The 13335-nt window shown below is 35.4% G+C and overlaps 4 protein-coding genes and 1 pseudogene across 5 annotated transcripts; 2 read left to right on the forward strand and 3 right to left on the reverse strand.

Moving 5' to 3' along the window:
- Positions 1-2114: 2114 nt before the first annotated feature.
- On the reverse strand, positions 2115-4881 carry LOC111281658 (protein CYPRO4-like; annotated as a pseudogene). Its single transcript, XR_016342341.1, has 3 exons — positions 4739-4881; positions 3248-3907; positions 2115-2622 (listed from the first exon to the last, which is right to left on the reverse strand). The product of XR_016342341.1 is annotated as a protein CYPRO4-like (transcript).
- On the reverse strand, positions 4587-6369 carry LOC111282419 (uncharacterized). The gene is made up of 7 exons (XM_089761163.1): positions 6161-6369; positions 5693-5759; positions 5457-5579; positions 5272-5355; positions 5085-5171; positions 4895-4985; positions 4587-4812 (listed from the first exon to the last, which is right to left on the reverse strand). Exons 1-6 carry the CDS (start codon positions 6352-6354, stop codon positions 4899-4901), a joined length of 642 nt encoding a protein of 213 aa, XP_089617289.1. The 5' UTR covers positions 6355-6369; the 3' UTR covers positions 4587-4812; positions 4895-4898.
- Positions 6370-6762: 393 nt separating this feature from the next.
- Positions 6763-8682, forward strand: LOC111282044 (protein disulfide-isomerase SCO2-like). The gene is made up of 3 exons (XM_089761164.1): positions 6763-7287; positions 7382-7508; positions 8361-8682. The coding sequence occupies exons 1-3, from the start codon at positions 6922-6924 to the stop codon at positions 8432-8434; spliced, it is 567 nt and encodes a 188-aa protein (XP_089617290.1). The 5' UTR covers positions 6763-6921; the 3' UTR covers positions 8435-8682.
- A 154-nt stretch (positions 8683-8836) lies between these two features.
- CML30 (Calcium-binding EF-hand family protein) lies at positions 8837-9672 on the forward strand. Its single transcript, XM_089761165.1, has one exon. It carries the CDS (start codon positions 8963-8965, stop codon positions 9524-9526), a length of 564 nt encoding a protein of 187 aa, XP_089617291.1. The 5' UTR covers positions 8837-8962; the 3' UTR covers positions 9527-9672.
- A 306-nt stretch (positions 9673-9978) lies between these two features.
- On the reverse strand, positions 9979-12982 carry LOC111282043 (Tetratricopeptide repeat (TPR)-like superfamily protein). Its single transcript, XM_022869949.2, has one exon. It carries the CDS (start codon positions 11956-11958, stop codon positions 10177-10179), a length of 1782 nt encoding a protein of 593 aa, XP_022725684.2. The 5' UTR covers positions 11959-12982; the 3' UTR covers positions 9979-10176.
- Between the last annotated feature and the right edge of the window lie 353 nt (positions 12983-13335).

Raw genomic sequence — 13335 nt, forward strand, 5'->3', positions numbered from 1 at the left:
AACTGACAATAAAACGACTAAAGAGAGAAACACGTGCGTGTAACACAAAGGGAGTTTCGACTTCTCCCAGGTGGGGAAGTTGGGACCCTCGAAGGTTCAAGAATCAACGACTCCTAGATTGACTGTACAGAGCAATGTTGGTCAGTGGGACCCTCTAATTTAACACGTGCAAAATGCAACTTTTGTCCATAAGTTAAAAAAATATATAAACAAGATCTTCATCACATTTTACATGTGCACACTTCATCACGTGATAAAAAAAATTGGTTGCCGTTCGACAAAGAGAATGACGATTGATGAGTGATGCAATCCGTTGATTCGAAACGGATTTTATTCGTCCCACGCTTTATTTGATTTTATAATATTAATAAATAAATATGATTCAAAATTTGATATTTAAATTTATTTAAATTTATAATTAATTTTAATCTATTTGAGATTAATAAAATATTATTTAATATAATTAAAAAATTAATTTTATAAAATCAAATTGAATCGAAAACTGGACACCGTTGATTGTATCTCATATTTTATGACATAATCTTAAGACGTAAGAAAGGGAAAGAGAGAACATGTAGAACCCCCATAGGCACCTCCAATAGTGACGGGTCGACCCCTATCGTATGATGTGTCTAATCATGATGTTTCCCTTCCTTCTAAACCAAGCTTTTTTTTTTTTTTGAAAATAGAGTAAAATTTGTGACATTTTAAGGTAAGAAATACAGATTTTTTTTTTGGGGTTCCTGTCTTTACCATCCCTCGAACCTTGCTTAAAGAGATTAAATGTCAAGCACCTAACCTTTTAGGACAATAGTGGTGCAGGTGGAAGTACACATTCGTTGAATGCCGTCTAGGGTGGGCATATTTATTTTGTAAAGTTGTATTTTAAAAATAGTAGCCCTGGGCTAAGGCGAAGGAGTTGGTGGCTTCGTGCATGCCGAATTGCAACAGCACTGTCCCTTGTTGAAGAGACAAATGTTACCTAATATCATGTGGAGGAACACACACGGCTGCAATCTGGAACTAGCCCAAGGAATCCCCCTATCTAATCATGGAGTTTTTCCACAAGACAACAATTAGAGCTCCAATTTTTATTTTGCCAACATTTTTCTTCAATATCCTTAAATACTATTGTTTGGACCCAAATAGAAATAGGAAAAAAAAAATGTTGTTATCCACTCTAAGATGAATACCATCAATCAATTGGACATGAAGAAAGGGAGAGCTAATTTCAAATATCACGGTATTGGGAATTGAGTTAATTTTTTTAAATTTTGTTTGGTTAATTTTTTAATGTTTATATAAAAAATAAAAGTATCAATTAAACATACTTTTAAATTTAATAATTCGTGTATTTGTATTATATAAAATATTAATAATTTATTTATTTTTATTATATTTTATATAAAAATTATTTATTATAATTAATGTCAACATAAAAATATAAAATATATATTTTTTAATTTTATTAAATTTATTTATAATTTTTGTTAAAATTTTAAATTTTATTATTATCGTTATTTTTATTTTTATTATTTTTTATCATATTTTAAATTATCATATCTTTATATCTTTAATAATTCAATCAGCGTTTCGCTTGTAAATCAGGATTTCAAGTTGGATGAGTTGCTAGGCTTCATCCGAACAGACAGCAACGGGTTGAAAATGAGTCCAATCTCTTGACGAACCAACCCAACCATCATGACTAAGATTTGATTTGACATTGCAATTAAATTTCAAATCCATAATTGCAAAAGTAACAAGATTTGATCTCGTTCAGCTCTTTACCCCTTTCAGGTGTAATTTCCTCAGGTTTTCCTTAACTTTCTATGTGCTATTTTCTCTTTCATTTATTGAGTATTACCAATATGGTGGTAGTGTTTTCCATCGTCTAAAAAGTTAGGCCTAATGGCCCAACAAGAGCACAATTGGGTCAAGCTCGATAACCTGCCAAACCCAATCATCCAAAATTAAGTGGGGTAAAGGAAAAGGTCATCTCTCAGCCCAATACAAAAGGCTTGACCAGAATTGCACCTCTGGCACAAAATCATTTGGCTATGGATCATGATCCGTCCTTTTGGCTATAGTTTAACTAACAAAAAATTTCACTAGACATGAAATTCATATAAGATGATTAACAAGCGCAAGAATCACTGTAAAATGTGAAACAATCAAAGCTTTTTCACCCACCATAAAGCCTATAACTATTTGCAAGTACAAGATGGAGGGGGGAGAAGACAAAATGAAATAAATTTAAATACAGAAACAAAGCATGTTGATGCAGTAGAAGCAAACCCTACAAACGGAAGGCAGTCCAAACATCTCAGTAAGTTGTTGAGCAATGTCATCGTCTGCTAGAAAGGCTGATGAGCTGACTTTCTTGGGAGTTGCCACAACCAGTGGAGTTTCTGGTCAGTCACTAACAACAAACTTGTCATCCATGAACGACTCTCTACAATAGATTCGTTCTTCAACACAATCTTGTAGCAAACAGCTCTTGAGGCCCTGCTGATTCCGGAAGCATCCATGAGCACTGTTCTTTATTTGCCGGAAATCCCATATCACACTGAACTTGCCCACAGTTGCAGCTAGGTGATGCTCTTGTTTACCATTCTCAGTGACCTAAAGAGAGTCGATACACAATTCATTTCTAAAAGTAATCAATGTCATGTAGGATCAAAGTTACAAGATGTAGCAACACAAATGGTCATTTAAACTATCTAATGTAAATGAATCACGGGGAATGGAGAAATTTTGCTGCATTAAAAAAATTCACTACATTATACAACTTAAAGCATGCACAATGGCCTTGGCCAAGCAACAGATTCGAAAACACATGCAAAAAAACATGGGCAAAAGCACATCAGGTAAAACAAATATGCCAATGAAAAATGCAATGGATATGATGCATATAGAAGAACAGTCATAATGAAGAAAAAACATCAAGCTAAACATGAAAGAAATTATGATGCAAGGTTTTAAGGTTTATGCTAAATTTCTCAGTGCTAACTTTATTTTAGAATTTCAGGCCATAGAGAAACCTCAAGGGAATATAAAAAGTAGTTAGACCTAACACATGAAACATCAAATGATATGCACATTAGACAAATAAATTTTAGCTAAACAAAAATCCAAACATAAAGAAACAGGAAGTAAAGTTCAGCAGACTACCAAAGAAAAGTGAAAAACAGTATTGCAGAAAACAATGAATAAAGGAATGCCAGGTATAAAGGGGATTTGATATTACCCATGAGAAATGGCCATCATGAAATTTATTATTGTTCCCAGCTAGATGTGAATCGAGAGGAGTCAACTTCAACAATCTGGGTGTTGGAATTCTATTCCCCATTCTAGCACTAAATCCAGTCTTTTTCTTCCCATCTTTATCAGTAAACAAGAGTGCAAATGAGGATCAGATATGTATCAGTTGTGCCCAACACCCACTTCCCGTTATAGGTAATGTCTACACGAGTAACTAGCGAACCAAGCCCAGGAAAAGCAGTCTTGGCCTGCCTCATTGACGTCTTCGAATACAATCTGAACTTCCCATCAAGCGAACCATCCACAATCGAACCATCACCAGTACTAGCAAAGCACTGGAAATTCGTCCCTCTTGAGAACTGATGGCCTTGTGTCCAATGCAATGCAGGTGAGTCACTTGTGGCAATGTTCTGGACCATCCCCTTTTTCTCTCTCATATCCCACTGGCATAACCTATTGTCATCCAAACCCAAAAGGGTAGATTCAGATGAATCCAATTGTGACCCTTCGGTAACGCTGGTAATATCCCCCATCGTAATATCAGTCCCATCCTTCTCAAACTTCCATTCCGTAACAATCTTCCCAGTCTCAATGTCAACCTCATTAAGCCCAGTAGCATCAGGCTTCCCTTCATTGGCCGGACTCCCTTCATTTGAAATATTAATGTGATTATTTTATAACAATATGTATTATTACCATAATGAAGTATTGAATTGTCTAATATAGGGTTTATAACGATTTCATTTAACTTGATGTGAGAAAATAATTTTATTAATGAGCTTTGCATTTTTTAAAATTCAAACTAAAACCAAAACAAATGTTCAAAAATTGATTCATTCGAATCGAATTTTATCAATTCAAACTAATTTCGATTCATTAATTTTTAAAAATTAAATTATTTTATTTTACAGATATTATTTTTTTCAAAATATTTATTAACAAATTTATAAATAAAAATATTTTATTTGATAAAATATATAAAATAGTAAAATAATATAATTTAATTGAATTCGCTTAAATTTTATTTTTTAACTGAAAACCAAATCATAACATCTTTATGATTCAAACCAAAATCAAAACTAAGATGACAAAACCTGAATTAAACACTACAAGTCAAAATCAATTTTTTAGCGAAGCAAAACGCAGCGTTGGAAACTTAGGATAGCACGCAAATCACGTTTTTGCGTCGCGTTATAAAAACGCAAACATTATTCATAAGTTGTAAGCGTTTGGATCGCGGTTTCAGAAACTCCAAAACACTGAGGTTAAAGGTTTAAAGCTTTGGATTTTACTTTCTTTCTTGAAAAAAAAAGGGAGGGAAAAACTATAGGCAACCGCTTGCAACTTTTTATATATAAAGCTGCAATATAAAATGATATCATGTTGCACCAAATATTACAGTGAAATATAGAGTAACGTTGAATTAAAGAATATCAATTTCCAGGTATTCTAACTGGAGTTGTTTAAGCACAAATACCTTGGAATTTGCATTTCTTAGCTCCATTGGGCGATAAGCGAAGCCGATTGAATGTATATTGTTATCACAGAACACTACTCTCCATTAGTGAAGGACAGGGGAAGCATAGGAAGCAAGAAATAAAAACCAAAGTACAAAGATGAAACAGCAACTGACATTCTCATAAAGCATCCCGAGCAGCAATTCGGCATGTTATGGCATCTGCAAGAGTGGACACCCCTAGCTCCGGGCCAGATATTTTGTAGTGCTGAAGAATACCAGAAAATGATTGATTTCATCATCAAATGCAAGAAGAGGAGGATAAAGTTGATGAGAGAAACAAAATTGGGAGGTCAAGTTCACAAACCTTTTGTATCTGAGCTTGGTCTGCTCTTCCTTCCAACTCCCCTAAATCAATCTCTCTTCCATTGATAAGCTTCTCCACAGCTTTCATCTACCAGAATTCTAATAAATCATTAAAATGGAATAGGCAGGATATAGTTGAAAACAAAATCAGTGAATAGCCCCATGCAATGCATACGATAAAGTATCACCTCATGAGGAGAAACATTAAATCGAGCAGCAAGGACATAACTTGAATTATCAGTGATACCACATCTTTTCAAGGACTCCGAAATCTGGAAAAAAGTTTTGTTTTTTTATTTTACAGTTGTTACATCTCAAATAACTGAAAATTAGGCAATGACCTACTGAGTCATATATGGTTGAAGAGGATTACATGCTTAGATCCTGAATAATTGTAAACAAGTTCGGAATGGAGTGTATGTGTAGTCAACGACTCCCGCGACTTGGCAATAAGCGTCTTATGTGCAGCAGCTAGAACAGGGAAAACATCTGGAATCTGTCCCAACCATCAACACACCTAATATTAGAGAAACTAAAATGAAAAAAAGCATCGACATAAAACGAGTGCAAAATTAAAGATGGCGAGAAATTGAAACTCAGGAATCATACAAGTGATGCATTAAGAAATGCAACTTCAGGATCCAGTTTCCCAACTTGCATAGATTCTAGGAGTTCCCTGCAAGGTCACAAGCAAATTTAGGAACTCAGTGTATATACAAAGACTTTCTCTAATCTAGAGAAAAAAAAAAAAAGAACCTTCCTTTCCTCTTGGAGGCATTTTGTATCAAATTTTACAAGTTAATTGGCCAAAGTTATCACATTAAAAAAGATAGTCATTTCAAAGAAATACCATCTTCATGGTGTGTGAAAAATCCCCAAATACCCAAATCAGGCGAATGGAATTAAAGTCCAACAGCTCGTATTGGCTGGAAAAGCCATAAAATTTCATGTTTGCATGAATTACCAAAAACATTTCAGAGTTTTCCAACATTTTAGAATGATACAAAAATGACAACAACTGGAAACTACTGCACAAATCTTCATTAAACTATTAAATAAAGAGAGCAGAGAGAGTACTTGGAGTTGGTGACGTAGGTGAAGAGGGCAAGTGAGAGAGTGTTGCCATGGATTTCAAATACCTTCACCTCTGCGTCACCTTCTTCCTCTGCAAAACCAACAATCAGAACCTCGGAGATGGAAGCTAGGGTTTTAGCTTCATTTTCGCATCCAGCATATAAACCTAATGCGGTGCGTTTAATCAGAAAAGACATAATAATAATAATAATAATAATAATAATAATCTCTTCGCCCTAAAATGTTTAGACTGTATGATTTTCATAAAAGTTTAAAATAAAATTTGATTTTAATATAATTAATATTAAAATCAAAAGTTTTTTATAATTTTTAATATTAAAAAAATTTTAAAATATAAAAATAAAAATATTAAATTTTAAAAAATATAATTTTAAAGTATCTCAAAGGAATTTTAAAAAATAAAACAAAAAACAATTTATTTGCACGTAATTTTAAATACAAGAAAAAAATAAAAATTATATGTATGTTAAAAATTAAAAATATTATACTTGATGTGTTTATATAAATTATATTGATAATTTTTATATTTTGTATATATTAAATATGAAAAAAATCACTGGTAAGGAAACTTATAATAAGTGGCCCGCTAAAATCCTCTTTGGAAAGTCCATAGCCAAAACTGGTGGGAACACAACACTGCAAAATTTTTCACGTCGGTCACCAATTTCCAATCCACTCTTCCAATTCCCCTTTACACTTTCTCTGCATACTTTACTTTTCAATTCCTTTTCAGTTTTACTCAAATGTTAACTCCAAGCCCCAGCCTTTTTCACGCAAAGCCAACCCCACTCCTCCCTCTCCTATCCCGAACCTCAATCCGCTGCTTCGCCGCCGCCGGCGACGTTCCCGCCGGCCCAATATTCCCCAAGTGGTTCCAGTTCCCTACCACGACAACTTCCGATATTTCCGGAGGTGGTGTCCGAACCGGACAAGACAACTTCGAAGCTCCCGCGGGTAGCGGCATTAAGGTTAAAAAATGGTCTAGGAATAGAGAAAGTTATTTGACTAATGACGATGAGCCTCTTCCTCTTCCCATGACGCACCCTGATTCTTCTCCTGTTACCCCTGAAGAAATTGACCAACGACTTCAATGTGATCCCCAAATTCAGGTCCTTTTTTTCAATTTATTTCTAATTTAATTTAAGATTAAATTTTTAGTTTCAGAGATTCAATTGGTTGATTTTTTATGGGTTTTCTTTGTAGGATTGTAAGGAAGTGGTATATGAATGGACTGGGGTGTGCAGGAGTTGCCAAGGGACTGGATTTGTTAGCTACTTTAATAAAAGAGGGAAAGAGATTATTTGCAAATGCATACCTTGCGTCGGAATTGGTAATTTATTCTTCTTATTTGTCACCTTCAAGTTGAAATTAATTTTCAATTTGGAAGAGTTTCTGCCTTTTCTTATAATGCAATTATGATATTATTTTATTAATTTTACTGGGAAGCATCGTTCAACATGTAAAGAGTAAAGAAATCTAGTCAAAGTTGATATTGATGAAAAAAATATATGTAGATTCCCTCGAGTTAAACATATGGGTCGTCATGGTTTAGATTTCAAAGATAAGTTGCCGGTTTTGAATGTATGCCGAAAAACCCTTTTCTTTTTTTTTTTTTTTTTGTTTTTTCTTCCTTCTCCTCTTTCCTTTGTTGGCATTGGTTGTGAACATGAAGCTTTCTGAGGTTTTCATGAATTCCTTTTTGTTGTTTTAACATATCTAATATGAATTTAGATGCTTTCGTTTTCTGTTTTCTGAGATTTTGTTACTGTTTTTTATTATATCTTTAATAGTTTTCTTGTTGCTTGTGCTTAAATTTTGATTGGAAGGAGTAAAGCTAACCTCTTTTACTATTGTTTTTCTATGAGACATAGCAGTTATTGAGAATTTACATTTTATCAAGAAACTTTATCTATAGGGTGCTTTGAAGGCTTTTGATTGAATCTTTATCTGATTAATTTTTAGATTCCAGCATTTTGTTCTCCTGCTTTGTGTTCAGATCTCGGATGTTGATGGGCTTTACCTTCCCAAATTTATAATTGTTGATTGCCTTCAGAAAAATCTTTACTATTTTTTTAACTTTGGTTTTGAATGTGGACACTGAACAAAAGTGCTGAATGTGATTAGTAAAGTTACTAGTTTTTGACCGGACTGTTACATGCTATATTGTCGTCTTTCGTTGCAGGTTACGTGCACAAGATAACAGCTCGGAAGGATATTGAAGTAATGGAGGATTTGGATAATGGAAAACCACCGTGACTTAAATAAAACTTTTTTTTTTCCAGCCGGAATAATTTGTTAACGACTTTTGTGAGGTGCATTTTTCTAACACCTTTTCCCAATATTTCATGTAGATTAGCCTTTACATGGATAGAGGTGAAAGGCAACCTCTTTGAGAAAAAAAAGTTTAGTTAAAAGATTAGTCTGGTTGACAGTTAAAAATAGGGAAAAGGAATTGCTTGTAACTTTATCAAAGCATGTATTCTTGTTGTTCTCTTCCTCAGTCACATCTCTGTTCCCTTGCCACTTTTTCACTTTAGAATCTTTTGTTCATCGGTGGCCTGAAAGCTGATAAAAGAATGAAATAGTTATCTCAAATGCAAGTTATCTCTTGCTTAGGATTAGAATAACAAGCCACATCTGCCTTGAACATCGTATAAAGTTGAGAGGCACCTGACTTGCGCAATTCGAACGTCGAAACTTGAATCCTTTATCCGCATAGATAGTTCTAATAGCATTGCGCCTGGATTTTTGTTTCTTGCAATCATCGGCGCAGCACCAGCAAATATGTCAAGTATTAGTTTTCTTGAATTCCAATACAAGCTCTCGAAAAGCAACTTATTGCGCAAACCATCTCGCTTATTCTCCGGAGACAGGCAAAACTCTAGCTTATTATCTTCTTTTCAACCCGATTTAAATGAGCTAAGGGAAGTTTTTGATAAGTTTGATTCCAACAAAGATGGAAAGATTTCTCATCAGGAGTATAAATCCATGCTGACGGCTCTAGGGCAGGAAAGCATGATTCCAGATATACGCAAGATCTTCCAGGTGGCAGATTTTGATGGAGATGGGTTTATCAATTTTAAAGACTTCGTGGAAGTGCACAAGAGTAGCGGTGGGGTTATGACCATGGACATACAGAACGCTTTCCGCATATTTGATCTCAACCGTGATGGAAAGATAAGTGCAGAGGAAGTGAAGGAAATGTTAAGGAGGCTTGGGGAGAGTTGCAGCCTCGAAGACTGCATGAAAATGGTGAGAGCAGTAGACACTGACGGTGACGGTATGGTTGACATGGATGAATTCATGACCATGATGACTCGGACTATGAAGATAGGGCCTTTCTGTTAGGATCTGGAGTTTCTTTCTTTAATAGCCCAACGAAAAAAAGCCATTTCGTTGGTGCCTTGATTCTCTGTTTAGCGGAAACAGTTTGTACATTTCAAAGAACAAAATTATTATATTCTAAATAATAATTACTGTCAAACTAATAGTAATCACCGTTGTTTTCTGATTGCAAAACACAAGCATGCTAAAGCTAAATCTAGCTAACTTTCAAATTGGTTTATTAAATCATTCAACAAGTTTGTAATTCAAATATTAATACCTGCAATTCTTTTTTTCATTCTTCCGGACTAGGACCTTCTTTGTACAAAAGTTAAATGCCATTTCTCTAATGAACTTAGTCACCACTTCTTAAAAGTTTATACTCGTGGCTCCTAAATTTGATGGAACTGAAGAAAAAGAAATCTCTGGACAACTGAATTCAGAAAAGGTTATGTAGAAGGGCAGACACTAAAAACTTCACAAAAAAAAGTATACTAATTGACCATCAGAACAAGAAGAAGAGTACGTAAGGTAATGAACCGTTCACTTGAAAACACTAGCAACATGTCAACAAAAGTTCTTCTGTTCACAGCAATGCATATCGCCTAAAATTCTGGAACTTTTACATATCAATATTCAAATGGGAAGAATTCAAGAAGACGAAGCAAGGCATTTTACCAGTAATCACCACAAGAACATAAGCCATCCTTAAAATGATGGAAACGCTTGTTGTCTCTGATAATCAATTCCCTCCCAACAATCCTAGATATGATCTTGATGGCATTGTGACAGTCACCGCATACACGAAGGTTCTTGATGATCCTAAGAGTTTGCCTAGCAGGAGTACTGATAAGACCAAATGCAATTGCCAATCTCTCGCTGTGGTACAGCAGCGCTTGCTCTTTAGCCTCTTGATCAATGTCATGAAGAACATATCTTGTGTCAGGCACATAACCTCCTTCTTTCATTGCTCTCAAGGCCTTCAATTTCTCATCATCCTTGTAAAGGGTTGGATTTCGAAATTCACTGATTCTGTTCTTTCCATCCAGCATGCTAATTGCAGTATGTTTCTTTGGTGGTGGCGTGGGAATTTTATTAGCAACAGCCTTTGATGGGTCAAGATCAACCATCAACTCCTCAGCATAATCTTCAAGATCAACATCTCCATGAATTCTAGCATAATTTCTCATCGCCTCCCAAACTTCAGCCGTTGGCTCAAAAGGCAGTTTTTTCTCAATATACTCTATAGCTTCATAAAGATGACCAGATTTTCCAAGAACACCGAAAAGTCCCATATAATGCTCAAACCCTGGAGAAATTCCATACTCACTCTCCATTGATTGAAAATGTATAAACCCTTCTTCTATAGCTTCTGCACTACCACAAGCCGACAGAACTGCAAGGAAAGTTTGTTCATTCAGTTTCAACCCCAATTTCCTCATCTGCTCAAACAACTGCAACCCATCATCTCCCAAGCCATTGTCTGCATACCCATTTATCATCAAATGCCAAGAATCCATATTCCTATCAGGCATGTGATCAAAAACTCTACGTGCATCAATCATGCTAGCACATTTCGCATACATTTCAATAACCTTATTGTTCAATCTAAGGTCACTCCTACAGGTTGACTGCAAGAAGTAATCATGAACTTTCTTCGCATCCTCAAGTGACTTGGGATTGCCAATTGACTCAAACAAAGACGAAAAACAATTAGCATCAGCTTTAACTCCTTCACCCATCAATTCAATAGCTTCTTTAACTTTCCCTTCAAGACACAACCGTGTTAAATCAACTAGTGAGGGAACTGGCTCAGGCTGCGTATGCTCCACCACTTGCGCTCGATTCCGGCTCAATTGACTAGGGTTTTGACTCTGAGGGGCCCTCTCATTAAAATTTCTACCTTGAGGGTACCCTTGATTTTGGTTATTCCACTGATTTGGGCTTCTTGGCATTTGTGTATTCATCTGATTAGCATTTTGGTATTGAGGATAGCTCCGATTCTGCTGCGGGTTCCACTGATTAGGGCTTTCTCGTTGAGAATAGCCCTGTCCTTGATTAGGGTAACCCTGGCCCTGATTAGGAAATCCCCTTTCCTGGATTTGATAATTAAACTGATTGTTACCAGGACCTCCGCGGTGTTGTTGCGGATGATTGTAACCCTGGTTTTGAGGGGTCCATTGGTTATTAAAATTAGGGTTTCGTTGGCCATGAAAAACCCTAGGATCAGATGCCGCTGGGGGTTGTTGGTATTGCTGATGTTGCGGGGGTAGTCTCTGATTCTCGTTTGGGATAGCGGAGGTGCTAAGAGACTTGGCCTTCAGGGTTAAAATCTGGGTTCTGTCACAGTGGCAACCGAAAGTGAAGAGAGAGGAGTTAAAGCGTACCTTGGAGAAGAGAGAAGTGAAACTTAGCGTTGGGCTCCGTCCGCGACGCATTGCCATGAGAGACGCCATTTGCTTGTTTTTCTTTTGCTTCTGTTTCCAGATGAATAAACCCTAGAAGAAACAAGGATATAAAGTGCATCAAATGGAGCAGTTATGTAGGCTATTTTATGTTTTTGGGCTGTATGTATCATTGGGGTTTTAGGGCTCTCGATCCATTGGGCTCCATTTTTTCAAAGCAAAACTAAAACTAACACAATGATGAATTTATCTCGTTAATTATTCGGGTTCACTCTATCTTTGGTCATTGATTCAAATGTTTCTTCGCTAAAGCTATTCCCAGTCCATCTTCATGCTTGTGTGACATGAACCCTTTTATCCCATTAACTACGCAGGTCTAAAATTTATGAAAAGGTGAATTGCAATCGCTGTGAAAATCGTGATACTGGTCTGAAAACGTAAGAGACACAAAGAAATCTAGCTAAAATTTTATTCTCAACTACATGGGAAATCAAAGCATGCTTGTCTGGCTTTTTGACTAAGATCAAGTGTTGTAGTTCGTGTTTTATTATGGTTTATAAATAAATAAAAAGAAGAGTTACATTCAAAGCACCTAAATAAGATCAAGTTGAAGAGATCTAACATTGTAAATCGAGACTTGTTTTTAACACAACAATATAAAGATAGATTCTTCTTAGATCAAGAGTACAAAAGTAAAGTTTGCTTGCAAAATGGGAGACCAAAAGCGACACCACTTCCAATTATACCAACATTTTCCTTCTCCACTAAACCATGAAGTTGTCACTTGCCATGTTGTCTTCAGCCAATCCGTAGTTTCCAACTCTCAGCCATCACTCACTATCAAAATGAGGATCGAACACTTGTCAAATTCCCATTTGGGGGATTCAATGGAAAATTCCGTTTAGATGACAATGAAGCAACCATGTGAAGGTCAATAGGGAGGGAAGGAAATTATTGATGCTCAACCACATGACTAAATTAAACTTTCCTGTTTTTGTTGTATAGGTAAGAGTCAAGGAACTTTATTTCTACTTAATCTTTACACTAAAGATCATATACCAGCTAGGGTTCACATGGGGCATTTGGAGTCTTAAAACACTTAAACCCATAGATGGATAGAAAATGGCAAATCATAAACTTAAAATATAGGACCCCTAACATGGGAATTGGAAAACCAGCCACTGTAAACTGGCCACAGAAACATATTCAAAGTCCTCATTAATGATAACAGCTTTGAAAAATGTTGGTAAAGTAGTAAATTTTAGTTTCAGTGATCAAAATTTAAATCTTGATTATTTTAAATTAGAAAAATCATTTTTTTTTTTAATATGAAACTTTATTTTTCATGAATAAATCTTAGATAACTTGTTGATTTTAACCCCAATCATCAACTCACTTTAAATTGAGAATAACCCTTTTCAACTAACA

The sequence above is a fragment of the Durio zibethinus genome, chromosome 5, assembly GCF_047325235.1.
Source record: "Durio zibethinus cultivar Kanyao isolate XHJ-2024 chromosome 5, ASM4732523v1, whole genome shotgun sequence".
Taxonomy (NCBI): domain Eukaryota; kingdom Viridiplantae; phylum Streptophyta; class Magnoliopsida; order Malvales; family Malvaceae; genus Durio; species Durio zibethinus.

Excerpts from the sequence above, each read along its gene's own strand:
- LOC111282419 (XM_089761163.1), bottom strand. The coding sequence starts at position 6,354 with ATGTCTTTTCTGATTAAACGCACCGCATTAGGTTTATATGCTGGATGC. Across the intron at positions 5,356-5,456 it reads ATTATTCAGGATCTAAGCAT|ATTTCGGAGTCCTTGAAAAG; the intron begins GTAATCCTCTTC and ends ACTTTTTTCCAG. Across the intron at positions 4,986-5,084 it reads ACCAAGCTCAGATACAAAAG|CACTACAAAATATCTGGCCC; the intron begins GTTTGTGAACTT and ends GGTATTCTTCAG.
- LOC111282044 (XM_089761164.1), top strand. The coding sequence starts at position 6,922 with ATGTTAACTCCAAGCCCCAGCCTTTTTCACGCAAAGCCAACCCCACTC. Across the intron at positions 7,288-7,381 it reads AATGTGATCCCCAAATTCAG|GATTGTAAGGAAGTGGTATA; the intron begins GTCCTTTTTTTC and ends TTTTCTTTGTAG. Across the intron at positions 7,509-8,360 it reads CATACCTTGCGTCGGAATTG|GTTACGTGCACAAGATAACA; the intron begins GTAATTTATTCT and ends CTTTCGTTGCAG.
- CML30 (XM_089761165.1), top strand. The coding sequence starts at position 8,963 with ATGTCAAGTATTAGTTTTCTTGAATTCCAATACAAGCTCTCGAAAAGC.
- LOC111282043 (XM_022869949.2), bottom strand. The coding sequence starts at position 11,958 with ATGGCGTCTCTCATGGCAATGCGTCGCGGACGGAGCCCAACGCTAAGT.